Raw genomic sequence first — 19130 nt, 5'->3', positions numbered from 1 at the left:
TAGTTTGTGCAAGGAAGTTATTTCTGCAGTTTTGTGTTGTTCAAGAGAACTGACTGTAGTTTTCAAAGTGCCTTGTATTCTAAAGAAAATTTAGAGCCCTCTTTTTAGGCATCCTTGTTCTGCATACAACTTGATTAATATTAATTTTAAACTTGTATTTAATAAAACATAGACTCAGTTTTGTCTGAAAATGTGTTACAATTTATTTCTGCCATTTTTGTGTAAAATTTACAGAAACAGTGTTACACCGTGCGCTCCAAAGGTAATGTCTCATTCCTCTAAGGCTGTGTCCTTTCTCTCTTTCTGTTTTTAATCTTTCTTGTTTTGCTGATCATATTGTTATGTGCATTGAGTCCTTTGTCAGGCCTCAGGTTCTTGGGGGGGTGGGCAATAACACGCTTTTACCAAAAAGATGCTCTTCTCTTCAGCAGTACCTTAAACCAATTTGCATTACTTTGGATGAATAGAGATATTTGTCCTTCTGCAGGTAACATGGAAAATAGTAGCTATTTGTCAGTGTTTCAAATTATCAAGCTTCTGTAGAGAAATGTTTTAATGAAATACTATTTCTTGGGAGGAAATGATCATAGCTCTAAGCTTCTGTAGTGCCAAAGCAGCAAGTGGGTTTTGTCCTGATGAAGTTTTATGGTCAAAGGTATAAATGTTCAAGAAGTGAAAGGTGCAATGTAGGCAAAAAGCTTTGACATGCTCTAATAAAGTGCAAATGTTTGCAGGCTGATTGCAGTGCTATGACCCTGGCCTTGAGATGAGAGAATGTTCAATAGAACAATGAGGAGTTTGGGTTCTGCTTCCCTTTGGAAGTGATCTAAGTTGCCAAACTCCTTCTTTTGCATCTAGAAAGTTTCTTGGGTGATGCTTTTCTGTGTGCTTTCCCATCCTGAGCAGGCAAATGAGAAGAATTCTGTCCACTTTTTCTATCAGTACAATGAAAAGCTAAGTGGCTTTACCAGTGACCAAGTTTCCTTGTCTATCAAGGATGAAGTTAAGATGAGTTCAGTAGTTTGCTCAGTTGGTCTCCAAGTGCTGCTGCAGCACGGCAGGAGCACATTGCTCCAGCATTCATATCAGGGGTGTCTCAACTTGTTGCTTTCTGTAGCTGATTCCAAATGCTGAGTCTCATTTACTGTTGCTTTCACTGAAGTAACCCACTTCTACCACTGCTTTGAACTCTGCTTTATAATTATGCCTGCTTACAGTGTTCACTTAACAGCAGGTCATTAATGCAGTTAACTTTGCTGATAGAACTTCCACAGCTGGGAGAATGTTTCATTTTGCAGCAAGATGCTGAATTAGTGAGGGAAAAACAAGGAATGCCCCTACTGCTGAGAAATGAAATGTCTTATAGCATCTCTTTGCCTGCATATGAGCTGAAGAGGTTCTCTGTAATATTAGGGTTATGGAAGCAGGTCTGGTTGGTGTTTGGAGCCTAAAGAAATCAGAGTGTAAGCACTTCTGATGGGCACTTCCACCTTTTGCATGCATGCCAGCACTGCAGCATCTTGTCAGCTAATAGTTGAAAGCAGAGTGCAGCCACGTGCTTGAACCCTGTTTTATTATAGCAGTGAAAGCCTGACTTCATTGTACCAGGTCTGTGTTACTGTAAATGTAGAAGCATATTTGCCCTGTGATATTTTTATGCTGGGGAGAGTAATACAGTGGAAGGAAGCCAGAAAGACGAGGCAGTGCCTGGGGAAGAGAGGAGGAGAACACTTTCCAATAAGAATTTGAGATATAAATGATTCTGATGAAGTAATTTGTTTTCCTTTTTAGAGAATAGTACAGAGAGGTACCAAGTCGTAGTGTTACTATCAAAAAGTTGAATCTTAAGATATCTTTACAGATGCACAGCCTTGAATATTCCAATTTAAATCCAGCCTGGAAGTTCAGCGGAGCTGCCTCCGATGCCTATTAGCAGAGTGCACAAAATGTAATGCAGTGCCATTTCCACTTCAGGCTAGAAACAGCTAAATGTGGGAACTGAAAAGTAGGGAGCAAGTCTGAATTTATCACAGAAGTAAGCTGCAGGGTACCACGTAATGTCTGCTTGCACTGTGCTGCTGTTGCTTTTGGGAAGCCTGTGAGCTCACCAGCTGAAGTACTTTATTCCCGACACTTAAAGCCAGTGCTGCTTTGTATCCTGAGTCTTGAGGCCAATCAAGTAGGTGGAAAGTAATAGGGAAAAAAAAAAAAGCAAAAGCAAAGAATCTATCACATATGAGAACTCTGTTTTCCCATTTCTTTTTAAAATAAAACTGACTCCAAAGTGACCGTGTAGCGTAATAACAATTAGAGAAACATGTAAATTTCATTAGTTGCCCAATATATTTATTTGCAAGTTGTCTTTTTTGTGATTAAAGATGTTAGTGATATTTAAATGTGTATTTAAAGAGGCTTTAATATTTTTCGTTGCATGCATAAAATGGTATTTGGTACAACTTTCGAGTTAAACTTTAAGCAAATTTTGATTAAAAGATTAAAGAAGGGCCTGTGTCTATAAGCTGTAAGATTTTTTTAATTCCATGTATGTAACTGAATTTTTTCACTATTTTGTCTTACCTTCACCTTTTTTTTTTTTTTTCCCCGTGCCATTCTTCTCTTACTTCATCTGAATCCTTGATTTTTATTTTACCATCTTACCATCTTGCTGTTTGTCAAACAGAACAACAAAACCTGCTCCTCATCTTGATGGGTAAGAATATTTCCATTTCTTCAATGATGAATGAAGTTGAGATTACTGATGAGTCTTCACGCGTTGTTTTGGAAGTAGAAGCATAGAATCATTGAATGGTTGGGTTGGAAGGGACCTCAAGGATCAGAAAGCTCCAACCCCCCACCAATGCAGGGCCACCAACCTCCCCATTGCACAGCAGCCCAGGCTGCCCAGGGCCCCATCCAACCTGGCCTCCAACACCTCCAGGGATGGACGGGGCATCACAGCCTCTCTGGGCAGCTGTTCCAGCCCCTCACCGCTCTCACAGCACACAACTTCCCCTCACATCCAACCTCCAGCTGCCCTCCCTCAACTTCAAACCATTTCCCCTTGTCCTGCTGTTATTTCCCCTTTCCAAGAGCTGACTCCCCTCTTGTCTGTAGGCTCCCTTTAGGTACTGCAGGTTGCACTGAGGTCACCCCACAGCTTCTCTTCTCCATGCTGAACAAGCCCAGCTCCCTCAGCCTGTCTTTGTAGGGAGGTGCTGCAGCTTCTGAGCATCTTTGTGGCTCCTCTGGACCCTCTCCAACAGCTCCCTGTCTTTCTTGCACTGGGGGCCCAGACCTGGACACAGTACTGCATATGGGGCCTCAAGAGGACAGAGTAGAGAGGGACAATCACCTCCCTGTCCCTGCTGGCCACCCCTCTTTTGATGGAGCCCAGGATATCATTTGCTTTCCGAGCTGCAAGTAGACATCAATAGGAAAACAAATTCTTAGTTCTGTGAAAGATGATGTAGCGAAAAAAGATGGAAAATTTTAGTTTGAGTTCTATAAAAATTCCAAACGACAACTTGTTTCCTAAAGCTTGAAAGCTTGGAAGGCCCAAAACCTTCCATACTCATTTGTTTAAACCTGGTTGCTGCCCTTAGCCCACAATTCAAGATGCAGGTAATTGCAAGAAGGAAAAAGAAATGTGATATGGTAAAACAGAATTAGAGATTCATGAATTGTAACTGTGCCTTCAGAGTTGGTGGGAATGTGCGTGCTGAGTTTGCATAGACCTATAAATGCTTCATCTCTGGGGAAAGTGACAATTTGTGACCATCTTTGTTTCATCTGCCTGATGCTCAGCATCTCAAAAATAGAAGGCTTGGTTAGAATTGATGTTATGGTGCCCATTAGAAGAGAATGAGATGGCGTCAAGTTGAAGCAAAAAACACCTCCTGATCATGTTGCATGAAATCTTAGCCTTGCTGTCAATGTAGAAGTAATTTGAAAAAGCCTTGTTTGTAAATGTAATGTTTTTAAGAGCCAGGTGAGCCCAGTGAAGCTGAATGTTTCTGGTTGAGAATGACTTTTTAAATCTGAAATTGATTGGAAGGAGATTACGGCGATATATAAACGCTTGTACTTCCCAACTGTTTTACTTCTGCAGCGTGCACGTTGTCTTTGGACTGGTTATTTCTGGTTTTGAAGTAATAGAACAAATAGAAAATCTGAAAACTGATACTGCCAGCAGACCCTATGCAGATGTACGAGTCATTGACTGTGGGGTGCTTGTTACAAAACCAGCAAAAGATGGTAAGCATACATAAGCTGAAGTTAATTGAATGTTGACATTGTTTTCAGAGTCTAAAAACTATGCCAGCATCTAGAAATCACTGTGGTGAATCTATCAAGTCTTAATTTGGCTCTAATGAGTCTTCAAAATTTAGAGGTTGGTGGAGGCAAGCAAGGCACGGGAAAGGAGGTTCTTTGACCTCAGTCTTTGTGGCTCAGAACTTGCATGTCTGCTTCCTCTTCTCCTTAATTAATCTTTGTGGTTAATGTTACATACTCGAAAAGTAATTGCAAGTTATTTTTCAGAGCTTGAAAGATAGTTGTCCAATCAGATGCTTTTCTTGATGGGGGATCTTGTGCTGTTTCTGAAGGCTTATTTTAATGTTGGAAGGGTCCTTTAAAGGTCATTTTGTCCAACTCCCCAGCATCTGAGTGTTAATTTTGCTTACTGACCTCCAATGCACACCTTTAAGGTGCTTTGGCTTTTCAGTGGTGCATCTCGCATGGCAGAAGTTGTGCATAGCAAGTCACTTGATAGCAAACAAAGGGATTTTTTTACAACCATCCTTATTGGAAAATTGGTATTTTATTGATAGTACTTTATGCTGGATGCAATCAAATTCATGCAGTTGTCCTTTAGCAGACCTCGCTGTGAAAGGTTTACAGGCTGAGCTCCTGGAGAAGTATGTGCTTTTATATATAAAAAGTTGTGTACCTGTGTGTATGCACGCTACATGTACACACTGTACGTTTAAAATGTCTGTTTCTAAGCTTTGGAGAAGAAGAAGAAAGTGTGTTCTGACTCAGAAGCTTCAGACTCAACCTCCAGTGGATCAGACCCCTCAGAAACATCATCTGAAAGTGAAGCTGAAGATGAAAGAAGCAGAAGAAGAAAGCGTAAAAGAAGAGCTAAAACCAAACAGTCAAGAAAACGGAGGAAGGAAGAGAGGAAGAAAGAGGATCTGAGGAGCAAGCGAACCTCAAACCAAAGATGGTGACTAGTTTCTTACATTTAAGGATTTCAGAGAAATTTGAGAAACTTTCCTTTTTCATGAACTACTCATGCAATTAATATGAAGGTGCTTTTATTCTGGAAGTTTGGGCTCCATCCTTCCATGCATAAAATGAGTTAATGACAGCATTTTGTTTTCGTAGTCATCTGTAGCTCGTTTCATCACGTGGGCTTATTTTGGGAATTCACCCTGGAAAGTGGTGCTTGTCAGTTGATTCTGAATTATAACCTTGCTTTTTTCCTCTTAGCAGCCTTTCTGACAAGAGCGACGTAACAGAAAAAACAGTGGATGTCAGCACCAAGAGGGATAAGCCTGTGGTACGTCCTGAAGAAATTCCCCCAGTGCCTGAAAACAGATTCTTGCTGAGAAGAGATGTGCCTGTTGTCAGTACAGAACCTGAAACGTAAGGAGTTATCTAATTATGTTGACTTTATTGCTGGGAATTATGCATAGAACTTTGCCACTAACGATGCATTTCCAGAACTTGTAGCAAATAATGGGTGTAGCATCAGGATTTCCAAGTGAGGTACTTTAAGCATCCTACTTTGAGTATTTCGGTGGTAGTTTCTTTTCAGAATGGTTTGTTTTTGTGTTTGTTTTTTTTTTTTTCAGTGAAACCTCATGAATTCCTTTCACTGAACCATAGGGATCATGCATATCATGGCTTTAAACTCAACTACAAACACTGCATACATTGTTCACTAATTCAAGAGGAAATTTTGCAACAAAAACCACAGCAAATATGTCATTGCAAGGCAAGCTTGAATGGGAGAAGTGATTTCTCAGCTTCTTAGACTACCCTGGTGTAGGGAACCTGCTTTGCCAGGGGGATTGGACTTGATGATCTCTGGAGGTCCCTTCCAACCCCTACAATTCTGTGATTCTGTAAAGGGAGAAAATTTAGTGCAAAATCAGTGAAACAGTCTTAGAAGCAGTCTCTAATTTAGAGAAGAGGAGACTGTTGTTGTGAAAACAAAGTCATGCATTCCCAACTTACTTTCTGTTTGGTGTGCCTGATAAATTGCAATTTTTTTCTCCCAAATTTCTTCATTTTTGAATTCATGTGGGCACAGTCCTGGACAGATCTAAAAACTGTAATCAATTTTTTATTTTTTCTTTAAATTTGGTTAACTATATAATCTTTTGTGAGCTTTTTCTTGAAGTGCTACACGTGTTTTCAAAGCCTTATCTGCTTCTTTCAAGGATGTTGTACAACCTCTGTGAAAAGGAGTGCTGAATTACCTCTTGTTGCTGAGGAAGGAAACAAAGCTTTAGAACTTGTGGGTTGTCTGAGCTGCCATTCCCTGTGCTGAGGCATTGTTGTGTAACAGCCAAGATCCTGAAGCTATTCTTTCTGTGTCCTCTTAACAATTTGTTCACCAAACACAAGCTGGCCTACTGAGAAAATCCACTTCAACAGAGTACTGTGCAAGTTTGTCATTAGCGTTTATTTATCAGGAGAAGAAATCAGATCTGCTGAGCAGGCTGGAAACCAGTGTATGTGTTGGTTTGTCTTTCTCTGCAGATCTGTGCGTGGCTGACTTCTTGGAATGCCATTCACTAAATTCTTAGTTCTACCCTATCAAAGTAGACTATTAAGAAATTTTGCATGATTAATATCAGTTTTAGGTTGAAATTAAAATGGTTACGTGTGGGTTTATTTGTGTAAGCTCATATTTTATTAATTTATGTAGGAAGCTTCTTGATGCTACTCCAGTTCTAACTGACCAGAAACCATCAGTGTCTAAATCTGGACGAAAAATTAAAGGAAGAGGCACAATAGTATGTGATTTCCTTTTTTCTTTCCTCTCATCCAGAGTATTTTCTCTGACCTTGAACTTTGAATTTCCTTTAAGGCTCTGTGTGATGTTGCTGCTGTTGTTGACTGCTGTAGATTCAAGCTTAGACGTTTGAAATATTGTTTGTTAAGTGCTTCATTTTAGAATACTTTTTCCCCATCCTTCTTATTAATGTCCTTTTTTGCATAAACACTGTTTGGGAAAACAAATGCATACTCACTCACGAGTGGTTTCCAACATAAGGAAGCTTCAAACAAAAGAAAATTATTTATTTCCAAAGACTGACATTAATTCAGCAAAGATTCATCCAGTTGAGCCACAAGATCTGAAGCAATGAGACGTGACGTGAGCTTGTGCTCTCATCCCCTTGCATTTCCTCACTGTGTCTGTGAAACACTGGGGCTGGAGGAGAACCAAACAAAAGACTTTGACAGTGTCTGATGCATGAACAGCCCTTCCTGATGCACGTCCTGATGGTTGTGCACACAGTGTTGGGAAACAACAGTATTGCTAGCAAGTTTGGCAGGACCACTTCAACTGTTAGTTCTGCTTTTTGACATTTGAAGTGTATCTCTTGTTTCTTTCCTTTTTTTTAAGCTACTTAATGTAGCTTGTCAGATTTCATCTGCTCAGCTACTTGAGATGAAATCCATGTAGTTTCACAGGTAACACTGATGGGCAAGAAGTGAGTTTTAGTAGAGAAGGCTTTTTTTTACAAGTATACAGACTTGGTCCATTTTTTTTCTACCTTCCTCTGTGAAGACTGTCACTGTTAATTATTTGACTTTTTTTCTGCTTCAGTGCTCTGGTAACCTCAAGGCTTTTGCATTAGTGCTGCTGTTCTTAAGAAAAGTTTTCTTGTCTCTTCTTTAATAACCTAAATCACAGGCCCAAAACACTGTTGTTTTTCAGTCGACAGAAAAGGGAGAGAAAATAAAAACATCTTTCCTAAATGTGCAGTTGGTCCTTCAGTGGGTGACCTTAAATATAGGTATATAATGATTAATCTACCTAGCTGAAGACACTTTTCACAAGGATGGTCGTAGCCAAGACTTCCCTGAACATGATTTTTCTTCTGTCACAGCCACTGCATTTGAAGAATATCTTTTTAGCTTTGCATCCTTGTGAAGCAAAGATTTTAAACCTCAAAATTATTGGCTGATGGCTGTAAGGTGAAACAAGGTACTGGAGTGTTTGGACTGCAGCTGAGTGCCTCTTCTTCCCTTATTTGCCAGCCTTGACATTAAATCTGATAGCTGTTGTCCTTGATACATCTGACAACTTTCATTTGTATTTGACTCTTGTGATATCCATTAAAGGAAACCTTTGAAATACAGTGTTTTGAAATATTTCTGTAAGCAGAGATTTCTGGAAAACTAACATAGCACTGAGTAGAATTGGCTTTTGCTGGGAACTTAGGTGCCTGTGTCTTGTTTTTCCTAATTTTGGCATCCTCTCAGGAAAAGTAAGAGTGAAAATAATAACTAATATCAGAAATAATTTAAGCCTAGCAGTAGAGGAACGTGTTTTCTGCAGCCTCTACTAGTTCATTTAGCTTTCTCTACAGCCAACTACTCAAGGTGCTCATTTGTAGTTTTGAATTCTCTTAGGTTCTGAAGGGGGAACAACACCTTTTTTTTTTTTTTTCAAGCAGTCATTGCTTCAGAAGAAAGGGTAGGGAATCTCCAGGTCTCCATGACAGATGCTCCTTGTTTTCTTGCATGAAGAGAAAAAGGCTTGAGAGTTCTGCCTGAAGTTATCTGAATTCTATGTAAATCAGTACATGTCTTTCTCTTTTTATATTGGCAGACAAACTGTTGTTTGGTTTTTTTCCACGTACTGTTTTACCAGTGGTTCAAAATAATTGAGTAAAGCCCAGAAGTTTTTCTTCTTTGTTAATTGAGTTGAGGAGCATCTAATTTCCTCATATGAGTTACTTAAGTGTGCATCCTACTGGGTAATGGAAAATAATGAGTTAGCAATGTTATGAGTGCTTTGCTGCTGCTGCAGGAGAAGCTCTTGTTGCTCATTTGAGTGTTGTGACTAAGCACAATTTTTGAGCATGAAGCTTCGTTACACTTTTTAAAAGGATTTTTTGCTTAACCTGACTGCCCATTCCTGAAGGGCTGAACAGCAGTGACTTTTGAAATAGAGCTCATCTTAATGCTTCGAAGAAATTTAGTGTCTCCTAACTGAAGTGAAACCTCTGTTCTTTAGCATCATGGGGGAAAACAGTTGTTTGGTTATCTGCAGTAATTACGATGCTCCAAAAGGTGCTCCATAAAGGGGATTTGACTTCTTCCTAAGTTCTTCCTTTTATGTTTAAAAAAAAAACAAACCAGCACCTGCTCAAGCTTTGAGAGCTGCCTTCAGAGAATGAAAATACAGTTAGCTACATAATCTGGTCTCACATGTAGGATGTATGGGTGCCCAAAGTGGATGTTTTTGTCAGGGCTTCGTAATTTGTGTTCTTTGTGACAGTTTGAGAATAGCATTGTCTGGTTGGTGTTACGAAGATGCATGCGAAATCTGTATGAGGCACCATACACTTATGCATTGTTCATTCTTCTTTAAAGGAAACTATATTCTTGAGTGACTCTTCTTTGCCTTTGCAGCGATATCACACCCCACCTCGATCACGGTCGTGCTCTGAATCTGATGATGATGAGAGCAGTGAGACTCCTCCTCACTGGAAAGAGGAAATGCAGAGATTACGAACATACAGACCACCTAGTGGAGAAAAGTGGAGTAAAGGCGATAAGTAAGAGCCTTAATACAAATACACAGTGTCTTTTTCTTTTTTTAACACCAATTGATTATGTAGATGTTCCGTGTTGTTCTTTTTTGGCTAAATAGAATTTGTAAAAATATCTCTGTATTTGGCATCTCTCCATGTCTAACGTTCTGCGTTTAAATGGAATCTTTCTTAAAGCCTTTCAGGTTCAGAGATGTAACACCAGATGAATGCATGCTGAAAAGGCTTCATGTCATAGAATAACTTTTTTCTGTTGGTGCAGTTGGAACAATTCAGAATGCAGTTTTCTGATAGCAAGTGCAGGCATTTTTACAGTTCATTCATTAATTGCCTTGGGGCAGAGGTGGAGGGGAAAGGCAAAGTTTTTAAAAGAATTTTCACTTAATGTGGTGCTTGCTTGTTTTTTCAAGGTTGAGTGACCCATGTACAAGCAGGTGGGATGAAAGAAGTGCATCACGGAGATCAAGATCTTGGTCACATAATGGCTACTCTGATCTGAGTACTGTGAGGTACTCCAGTCACCACAAAAAGCACAGAAAAAAGAAAGTGAAACATAAAAAGAAGTCTAAAAAGCAGAAGCATTTCAAGAAGCACAAGCAAGCTAAAAAAAAGAAAGCATCAGCTTCATCAGAGGTAGAATCCTCACGTTCATTCAGGAAGAAGAAAATGTCCTGTGATCATGAGAGGAAATCTCGTTCCTCCTCGTTGTCTTCTAGACATTCTTCCAGAAGAGACTGGTCTAAATCTGATAAGGAAGACCAGAGTTCATCAACTTTCTCAAGCAGAGAGAGTCGGTCGTACTACAGGTCCAGGTCCAGATCCAGATCTAGGTCTAAGTCAAGGTCTTATTGCCAAAGAAGTTCCAGATCAAGGTCAGCCTCTAAATCATCGCGTTCTCGAAGTAGGTCAAGATCAAGTTCTAATCCTAGGCATCAAAAGACTGTTTCCAATTCTCCACGAAATATTTCAGCACGATTAAATGAAAGTAAGTTGAACAAGCCTTCTGACCCTGTAAGAGCAGTTATACTACCAAGTGACAAGGTCGTCATCCCACCAGTTGTCCCAGAGACCCTCCCTGTAATACCCTTAAGTGACAGTCCTCCACCTTCAAGGTGGAAGCCCGGACAAAAACCATGGAAGCCATCTTACGAGCGAATTCAAGAAATGAAAGCTAAAGCAACCCATTTAATACCCCCCCAAACTAATTATAATTTAGTAGTTGTGAAAGAGGCTAACACATCTTCGTATCAAAAGCAACAGGGGAGTTCTGACAGCGATCGAAGCGGCTATTCCAAATACCGCAGTGACAAAAGCTCAGATAGTTGGCAGAGATCGAGGAGCAGGTCCTCTCGAAGCAGGTCGTACTCAAGGTCTTACACAAGATCTAGAAGTCTGTCTAGCTCAAGGACGAAATCTCGTTCTTCTGGCAGATCACCATCACTGAAATACCGCAGTGACAGGTCAGGATACAGTGAGTCAACGTCTTATTTTTCCCTCAGTGATGATGATAGACACAGAAGCAAAAGAAAATCTGCATCGGGTGATCAGAACACGCGTTCTCTTAAAGGGAGGCAAGAAACAAGCTCTGAAAGTACCCTTCCTTACAAGGATGCGAAGGACTATGATGAGTCTTCTCGAGGGGTGAAAGAGAGTGACAGTTTATCATCCTCAGACTTCTCTACTGACAGCGAACGTTCTGGTAAAGTGAAGGGAGCCCAAGAAAAGGAAGGCCATTGTCAGTTAGAAGGAGATGCTCAGCAACAGGATAAAAATACCTTCCGTTCTGTGAGAGGGGAGGAGAAATCCAAGTGTGAATGGGATGGTGACCGTTCAAAAAAGAAAGCAGTTAAAGAGCAATCTTCTGAGCAACCTAGAGGTGGTGCAAAAAGTAAACAAAAGTCCTACTCATGTAGTAAATGGGACTCTGAGTCAAACTCGGAACGGGGAGATGCTCATCGTGGTAGGGGAGATTCCAGACCCTCGTCCGATAAAGAGGAAGGAGAGGCCACATCAGGATCTGATACAGAACTTAGTGGTACCAAAAGGAGAAAAACGAAATCCAATTCCTCAGAAGGCGTTCTGGATTCTGATAGTGCATGGAAAATAAGCAAACAGTTGCCATCTTCAGAATCTGAGAGTTCTCGTTCTAACTCAACGCATACCAGAGGAAAGGCAAAAAAACACAAACACGAATCGAAAAAAGCTCTTAAAAAATCACATTCCAAAAAAGTGAAAGAAAAATCAAAAGGGAAAAAGGAGAAAAAACACAAAGTTCAGAAAAGAAAAGAAGTGTTTCACTGGCAACCCCCACTGGAGTTTGGTGAAGAAGAAGAAGAAGATATAAATGAAAAGCCAGTTATCAAGGATGACAAAGAAAAGCAGCTTAGCAAGGGTGTGAAGGATAAAAAACAAGAAGCTTGTGAAAAGGATGAAATGGTCAAAGACAAAACAGGAAATGGTGAAAAACCCTGTGCAGATGAAAACCTGCTAGTTAAAAATACTACTCCTAATGCCTCACCGAATCGAAATAAACTTAATAACGATAGCATCAATCCTAACACTTCAACCAGTATATTAAACTCAGGAATAAATGTGACTACTTGCAATAACGAGACTGAGCATGCTGAAGAAAGCAACCAGAATGGATTGGATGTAATTCAGACAGATGACAACATGGAGATTTGCACTCCAGACCGTAACTCACCAGGGAAGGTGGTTGTGGACGCTTTGTCTCCTGTCATTCTCACTGATAAACCTCAGAGTTTAGGTGCTAGTATAAACAAAGATTTACAGACCTCCGAACAAGATGCTGTCAAACCAGGAAACAACATTGCAGACTTCATTAATATTAAAGAAGAAGTAGGAAGGCAAGAGAATAACTCTGTTCCTGCATCTAATGCTAAAGACTGTAGTTTGAAAAGTGAAATTGCTGAAAATGCACAAAGCAATTCAATTGATAATAAATGGAAGCCCTTGCAAGGTGTTGGTAATCTGCAACCAGCTACAATTAGTACTGCCACGGAAGTGAAAAACGTGGCTGCAGCACCGGAGGCTAAGCCAGCAGGTTTGAGAATTGAAATAAAAGCTAAAAATAAAGTAAGGCCTGGATCTCTTTTTGACGAGGTTAGGAAGACAGCGCGACTAAATCGAAGGCCAAGGAACCAAGAAAGCTCCAGCGAGGAGGAATCTCCGAGTAGAGATGACAACAGTCCATCCAGGAGCCTCAGCAGGTCTCGAAGTAAATCTGAATCTAAATCGAGACACCGAACGCGGTCTGAATCGTACAGTCACTCAAGAAGCCGATCCCGAAGCTCTACGTATTCTTACAGGTAAAATGTTTGCGTGTTCACAGCCTACCGCGATAACTTGAAAGTTTCCAGCATTCTGAGGTGTGCTTTTCTTCCTCAGCTGAAGTTTTTCTTTTAAAAAGTGCTTATAATTTAGTGAGTGTGGAATATATATTTAGTTTTAAAGGTAAACTTCTAAACGCTTTTGCTTTTTGTTTCCTTCTGCTTTTCACTTGTTATATTTCACTTTGTGATCGTCTCAGGTTGTGTTTGCTGTTTGCAGGTCGAGAAGCTATACAAGAAGCAGAAGTAGAGGCTGGTACAGCAGAGATCGGTCGAGAAGCCGAAGTAGTTCTTACCACAGTTACAAGAGTCGGAGGTAAGCTTCTCTAATGGAGACTGAGAATCATAGAATCACCAAGGTTGGAAAAGACCTAAAAAATCACCCAGTCCAACCGTTCACCTATTCCCAATAGCTCCCACTAAACCATGTCCCTCAACACAACATCCAGCCTTTCCTTGAACACCCCCAGGCTCGGTGACTCCACCACCTCCCTGGGCATCCATTCCAGTGCCTGACCACCCTTTCTGAAAAGTAATACTTCCTCATGTCCAGCCTGAATCTCCCCTGCCGTAGCTTGAAGCCATTCCCCCTGGTCCTATCACTGATGACACAAGAGAAGAGGCCGACCCCCAACTCACTACAACCTCCCTTCAGGAAGTTATAGAGAGCAGTGAGGTCTCCCCTGAGCCTCCTCTTCTCCAGGCTGAACATTCCCAGCTCCTTCAGCCTCTCCTCATATGGCCTGTGTTCCAGACCCCTCACCAGCTTTGTTGCCCTCCTTTGAACACATTCCAGGGCCTCAATATCTTTCTTGCAGTGAGGGGCCCAAAACTGGACACAGTACTCGAGGTGCGGCCTCACTAGTGCTGAATATAGGGGAATATTCATATATGATTATGATATGATATGATATTCATATATGATATGATTCAATGAGGTATATTAACAAAGCAGTGAATTATGCCCCCAATTCTCGATGCTTCCAACTCTGAACAAGTTGAAAGTGGGCTCGGCCATTTGTGATACAATCTGTTGCATCCTCTTAAAAGTGCAGGTTAGAGTAGTCGTATTTTGAAATTTCCTGTCATTGAGAAGCAGTTTGCTTTAATGTCCAGCAGTATGGGTAAGGAGTTCTGGAAAATGGTGTTCCCCTCTGCCTTTGTTGGGCCCTGTTCTACACTCGTTCCTGATTACCTTAATGTGTTTTTTGTTTGCTTGTTTCTAGTCGAACCTACAGTAGAAGCCGATCCAGAAGTAGTTCTTATGGTCACCACAGTCGGTCCAGGTATGGATAGCAGTTCTGTGACAACTTTGAAATAAATGTACTTACTATAAAAATATCTTAGTGTAAGAATACCCCTTTGTCTGTAGTACTTAGGATTCAACTTGTGATAGCAGCCTCAGCCCAAGCAGAATCAGCGTAAATGAGGCACTTTGAACATAACCAAATGGTGTCATAAATAATGGTGAAAAATGAAATTTGAAATATAAATTGGGATAATTCTGTTACTTGTTTGTTAATACTTCTGAAAACAAGTTGTCTTCCATCATGGACTGTAGATTCAAAAATTTGAGATTATATTTCTGACTGTTTTTGTTCTGTTTTAATTCTGACATCAAACTTCTATGAAAACTTAGTATTATCTTGTTTTCTTGTTGAAATTATCAAGAATAATTTCTATACAGCAATTCATTTCTTTGTACGTAAATGTCTTTAAAACGTGTTTAACACAAATGGCATTCTAGACCTGTGACTATAAATCAACAGTGGCTTTCTTTTCCCTTTAAAGTAGGTCATACACCTATGATAGTTACTATAGCAGAAGTCGAAGTAGAAGTAAAAGGAGCGACAGCTATCGAAGATCTAGAAGTTATGACAGGAGATCCAGGTATGTTATTTACTTGCATGGCTTTAACCCTGCATTTATGCAAAAAAAATCACAAGGTATGTAGTTCAGTTAATGAAAGCTAAAGTTTTTTTCCAGAATATAAAATATATTGCAAAAATGGCCATGTATGGTCAAAATAAGCACTTTTTTTTTATTATTTTATTTCTATAATCCTTCCCTTAGGTGTTTTATTTCAATCCTGCAGTGAATTAGCTTTCAGGATTTAAACTGGGTGCCCTGTCATGGATTAAAAGCTACCTAGTATGCAAAGAATTCCATTGGATGGTGAATGCTTTTTGGCTAGACTGTGAAAGTAGATTTAAAAACAAAAAGTGTTCAAAGGAAGTGGAAGAATTAGTGCTATCCAGAATTAATCTTCAACTTCCTAGAATGTGTTTCGAAAGAGTATTTCACCAGTAAACCCAGCTTGCTTTTTGTGTCAGCGTTTAGGATAAATGATCCTACTCACACCAGGGGAATTACCATAGGTGTAAGTGAGCACATTGCACCACGATCAAGATTGGAAATTGAGCTTTATATAGTGAATAGAGTGCAGCAGTGATTAATCCCATCCCTTTTAGTAATTCCCTCACTAGTCAGCAGTAAGTCAGGCAGATCTCTGGCTACTATAAATTTTCATTTTTCTGTTCTCATATTTGTTTTTTTCATACATGTTTTTTTCTCTTACATGTTTTTTTTCTATGACTTTGTATTACCTTGTAATGGACTTTGCTGCCACCCAGGCTTTCATCATGTATTTGAAGGAAAATGAATGAGATTAATGAGTGTGAAAGTAGTCTTTCAAAATTATTGTTTTAGGATGTCTGGAAACTTCAGAGAAACGCTGCTTGTGCCTGCCCTGCCCTAGCACAGCTTTCCTTGCAGGCATGAGGCTAGAAAATTTGTGAGAAAAGTTTGTTCTGTTTAATTTGAACAGTGTATAAATGGAACACGTCCTGTGGCTTATCTGAAACAATCTGAGTGCTTGGCCAGGTGCTGAACTTGGAACTCTTGGTTTGGATAAGCTAGAACATTTTAATCTATTTCTCTCCTGCAGTGGCTCACATGCTCCTGTTGTTACTGTGGGGCCTGATTTTTCAGGCTCATCTCCAGGCTTCAAATTGCAATACGTTAAAGCAAAGGGACAGAAGATCATCTCGGTTGAGAAATAAAACTATATTTGTTAGAATGTGCTGCTTAGACAGCTATTAATGTTAACAAAATCCAAATTGTTTGGGGGCGGCAGCTTCCTTCATCTGTACTGAAGAAAGGAAGAAATGTTATGGCTACAAACAGAGGTTGACTTGACTTTTGCTGGGTTCTCATCATGTGAAGTTAATGACTATTTTAATGGAGTGTCCCATAGTGTGTATTCCAGTTGTGACATAAGATCTAATGTATGTTCTCTTGTCTCATGCATCTCTTGCCAATCTTTTTAACGCGGCGCAATTTTGAGTTGGAAATTCAGAATGCGATTTTGAGGCATTTCAATCTTTTCTTTGTAGATCTTATGGCTCTGATAGCGAAAGTGATCGCAGTTACTCCAACAACCGAAGTCCCAGTGAGAGCAGCAGATACAGCTGAAAACGTTTCTTGGGCAATGGAAACCACATTAAATCAGTTTATCAGTGTTGCATTTAGAAAGAAAAACAAAAACTGTTTTGAACGGCGTTGCAAGTGAAGTTTTGAAGGGTGTTTGCTGAGCTAACCGAAACTTTACCATTTAGCATTGAACTCACTTGATTGTATCCACAAGGAGAGATGTGCCGAAGCCCAGCTGATTGGTTTTATGTCAAACACTACCTTCACAATACAGAAAAAAGTTTGATTTGCTTGAGTCGGATTTTCCAAGCCATGAGAGACACGTGAGTGAGTTTGCTGACACTGCTTTCTCAGTGCAGCAGTTGCTACTGAGGTATGTTTATAAACAGGGCTCTCTGCCTGTTACTATTAAATATATGCTAGCAACTCAAAAACTGTGACGGACTTCTTACCAAGGCTGCCATTTCTAGTTTGTTAACATGCTTTTTTTAATGCTGGAAGATGGGTTCCACGCTGTCTTGTTTGACTGTTGCAATATATGGGAGGGTATACATACAACAGGTAGGAGATGAAAACAAAGACTGCCACTCTGTCTTAATCCTTTCTGTACTGTGATACTGCAGAAATCCGCTCAGAAGGGTGAGATTACACACAAGAGAATTGTGAGCAAGAGTGTGATGAGTGAGTTTTGATCCTACCATCCAACCTGGCCACACTTGTGCATTTAAAAGCGAATTCGGTGATAAACAGGGGTGTTCTTCAGAGGCTAAAGAAGTGTTTTGAAGCAGTCCCATTTCAATTCATCTTGCAGTGCTAGGCATACTTCAACACGTTCTGAAGCCCAATGTTGTGAACAGTTGGTTGAGGATATCACGAATTTGATCAGGACACTTCTTAAAGTCTTAACTGACGATGATTTTCAAGGAGCCATAAGGGTTCCTTTATAAGCTGTCTGTAGATGTGTCCCCTTTGCCATAGGAATATCGGTGTGTGGGCACTGAATTACCTCTTGTCAAAGTGGTATGATTTCAGAAATGCTCGTATGCCTGAAAAAAGCATGAAAAGTACTTTCAAAGTAACCTTCCATACCAAAAATGACTTCATGTTGCAGTTAAATGGTTCACAAGAAAACAATATAAAGCTGAAGAGCATAAATTTTTGCAATACTCTGAGCTGATATAAAACCATTTGTAATGTTTTTCAGTGTCTAGAAAGTTATATACTAAGAAGCAGGTTTTTTTAATAGAAAATACACCCTGAAAAATGGGGTCTGTAGTGAAGAAACAGACTAATGTAGCTTTAGCAGAGCTAACGAGTACAGTTGTATTACAATAACTTTCATTACTGACTTTCTGTAATCCCTTGAGATGCTTTAGTTTTCTTCAATGTTCTCAAAGATTGAAAATGATTTTTTTTTTTTTAAATCAAGACTCAACGTCTTTGAAAATCAAAAGTAATCATTTCATACGGGATTTTTGGTTGAGAACCCCAAGTTTTAGCCTTTGGTACGTGAAAGCAGAAGGGAAGTCTGAAGACTGATGGATGTGCTGCATGTGAGCAGCTGAGGAATATCTGTACGCAGGTTCCTGAGCCTGGTTGTGTCTCTCCGCTTTCCCACCTTTCCAGGAGGACCCAAAGCTCTGTGCTCAGACACTTCCTGCTCTTGTAGCTCCATGAAAGATTGTGCACGTAATCCTCCCAAACCAGTAGTCTGTAAGGTTCTCATAAATGTGTTTAATGTTGAATTGCGTTTCTCGGATAATTATGTTAGCAGATTTCTTTCTAACGGAGCAGCAGCCATTTCAGAGTCAGAAAGAAATAATTCCTTGCTCATGATGTTGTTTGTTGCAGTTGCATAGTTTGACATCCTTTGTTACTTCCCTTACACAGAAAATAGCACTACTGGTCTGACGTTGTAACGAAAGATTCAATTATAAGCGTTGCCACTCAACGTTTCTTCCAAGAAAATTGCCCTAAAATCTGATTCTGTCACGTTTCAATTCTGAATTCATTGATCATTAAAGCCAAGGAAGGGCAGAGAAATAGGAATGTGGTCAGTCCAAAATTACTGCAGTGTTACCAATATCTGTATTTCGTATCTTGAATTGAAGCTTTATAAAGAAATTCCATCTGGTCGATGGTTGGGGGAGGGATGTGAGGGAATTGGAGGGCAGTATTTTTACTTAGTGAATTCCGTTCACTTGTGCTCCAAATAGAAAATGCACCACTGAGCTGGTTTTCTAATGTTGGTCTGTTTTTGCAATTTTGTTATTCAAAAGTAGTTGCTGTTTATAAAAATAAACTTTTGTACATATCTGAAAATGCTGTTTTCTCTACATCTGGAAAAATCCATTGCTGCTTAAGGGAAACAGGGAAAATGATAACAGTGCTTCGGTTTTGGTATCCGCTTGTCTGCTGCAAGGCTACAAGTTGCCTTTCCTTCTCCTGACCTACATAGGAACGATTCCTCCACGAGGCTCTGCTCGACATTTACTGAACAGTCAGAGGAGGAACAAATATTTTGATATTTCCAGGTGATGTGAGGTCT

General features: G+C 39.9%; 1 protein-coding gene across 5 annotated transcripts in view; it reads left to right on the top strand.

Moving 5' to 3' along the window:
- NKTR (natural killer cell triggering receptor) overlaps positions 1-18904 on the top strand; it is a 39949-nt gene extending 21045 nt beyond the window's left edge. For 2 of the 5 annotated variants that reach the window (XM_042816754.1, XM_042816757.1), the window contains 11 exons: positions 2681-2710; positions 4109-4254; positions 5005-5227; positions 5494-5649; positions 6941-7028; positions 9661-9806; positions 10211-13129; positions 13371-13466; positions 14377-14436; positions 14942-15040; positions 16546-18904. In XM_042816754.1, coding sequence (XP_042672688.1) covers positions 2681-2710; positions 4109-4254; positions 5005-5227; positions 5494-5649; positions 6941-7028; positions 9661-9806; positions 10211-13129; positions 13371-13466; positions 14377-14436; positions 14942-15040; positions 16546-16624 — 4042 coding nt within the window. In that variant the 3' untranslated portion in view covers positions 16625-18904. The remainder of the gene's footprint in view (positions 1-2680; positions 2711-4108; positions 4255-5004; positions 5228-5493; positions 5650-6940; positions 7029-9660; positions 9807-10210; positions 13130-13370; positions 13467-14376; positions 14437-14941; positions 15041-16545) is intronic. The other 3 variants (XM_042816759.1, XM_042816755.1, XM_042816756.1) reach the window with 3 other exon arrangements.
- The last annotated feature ends 226 nt before the right edge of the window (positions 18905-19130 follow it).

This window comes from Centrocercus urophasianus, unplaced genomic scaffold (assembly GCF_019232065.1).
Source record: "Centrocercus urophasianus isolate 14NV4802_14NV808 unplaced genomic scaffold, USGS_Curo_1.0 seq_16, whole genome shotgun sequence".
In the NCBI taxonomy this organism is placed as follows: Eukaryota; Metazoa; Chordata; class Aves; order Galliformes; family Phasianidae; genus Centrocercus; species Centrocercus urophasianus.
This window is presented reverse-complemented; position numbering and strand designations above follow the sequence as displayed.